General features: G+C 40.4%; 1 protein-coding gene across 1 annotated transcript in view; it reads right to left on the minus strand.

The window, feature by feature from the left end:
- Nucleotides 1–814: 814 nt before the first annotated feature.
- The window catches only part of LOC101858224 (fibrinogen C domain-containing protein 1-A), a gene marked incomplete in the record, with an annotated part of 13,974 nt that continues 13,485 nt past the window's right edge, over nucleotides 815–1,303 (minus strand). The window contains 1 exon segment of the mRNA XM_005111036.3: nucleotides 815–1,250. Coding sequence (XP_005111093.2) covers nucleotides 879–1,250 — 372 coding nt within the window.

The raw sequence follows: 1,303 nt of genomic DNA on the forward strand, positions 1-1,303 counted from the left end.
AGATGGAAAAGATCTAGGAATTACCAGAAATCTGTACTGTTGTAACAGAAAGTGAAAGTAAAGGATGATTGTTGAATATTAAAATTTTACTGAGATTATCTTAAAGCATATTCATTAGTCTTGCTTGTAATGGGGAAAAAAATACCCGTCTATCAAGAGTAGAAGTCGATATATTTTACTGCAATTGAAATATTGAAGAAGGTGGGGGTAGCCTGGTGTCAGAGGTAGAATTGGCTAAAAACAATTGATCACCAAAGTTAACTAACTTTCAAATCCTGAATGTCCTTGGAAATTGCAAGTTTTCGCTTCTTTATTGTGCCTTTGATCAACATATTTCAGTCAGACTCATTCAGAAATGTGTGTTTAAATACAGGTTTTGATACTTTAAAAAGGTAGATACAAATATTATAAAACCAAAAAACACTAACACATAAAAACTGCCCCAAGTGCAGAAAAAAATGTCGAGTATCCTTGATTTCATAATAATAATATGTATTTTGACAAGTTGAAGCAAATTGCAGACGACAACTTATGACGAATAAAAGAAAGCGACAGGTAAATTTCTTCGGACACACAATGCGGAAACAAGCATTGGAGAATATTGTAACAACAGGCAAATTTGAAGGAAAGAGAGGCAGAGGCAGACAGAAGGGAAAGATACTGGACAAGATGACAACATGGCTAGGAACAGCAAGAACAACAAACATAAATTGCTGCAACGCAAGACAGAGTGAAGTGGAGGTCCATGATCGCCCACGCCAGTCGGCAAGGCACCGGATGATGATGCTAATGATGATGATGATGATGATGATGATTTTGACGAGCGCCTGATTTCCCCCACGATGCCACACACACACACAATCACATCGTGGATGAACTCAAACAAGCGGTCGAATCTTCATTTCCGTGAAGGTGACAGAGTCGTAGTGTGTGGTGACACTCTTCCAGTTCATCCCCTCCCCGAAGGTTTTACTGCCCCACAAGCCGTTAAGGTTTACCTCATGGCATATGCTGTACCACCACCCTCCCTTGTATTGCTGGGCACAGTCCTGGATATCTGAATTGTTGTCGCGGTCTTTGGTTGAGAATGCCGCGCCGTTGTGAATCAACATGTCATTTACCACATTGCCCTGAAATCCGGATAACTGAATTTTGTAGTTATCAGTCTCTCCTTGCAGGAAAAACTTGCTGTAGCTGGCGAAGTAGTCGACTTCCTTGTACTTAAAATCGATCCTCAGTTCGAATCGAATCTGCGAATGAGAAAGTGAGGGAAATTAAAATAATTGTTTTGGCCTCCCCCCCC

Source organism: Aplysia californica, unplaced genomic scaffold (assembly GCF_000002075.1).
Source record: "Aplysia californica isolate F4 #8 unplaced genomic scaffold, AplCal3.0 scaffold00990, whole genome shotgun sequence".
Classification (NCBI taxonomy): Eukaryota; Metazoa; Mollusca; class Gastropoda; order Aplysiida; family Aplysiidae; genus Aplysia; species Aplysia californica.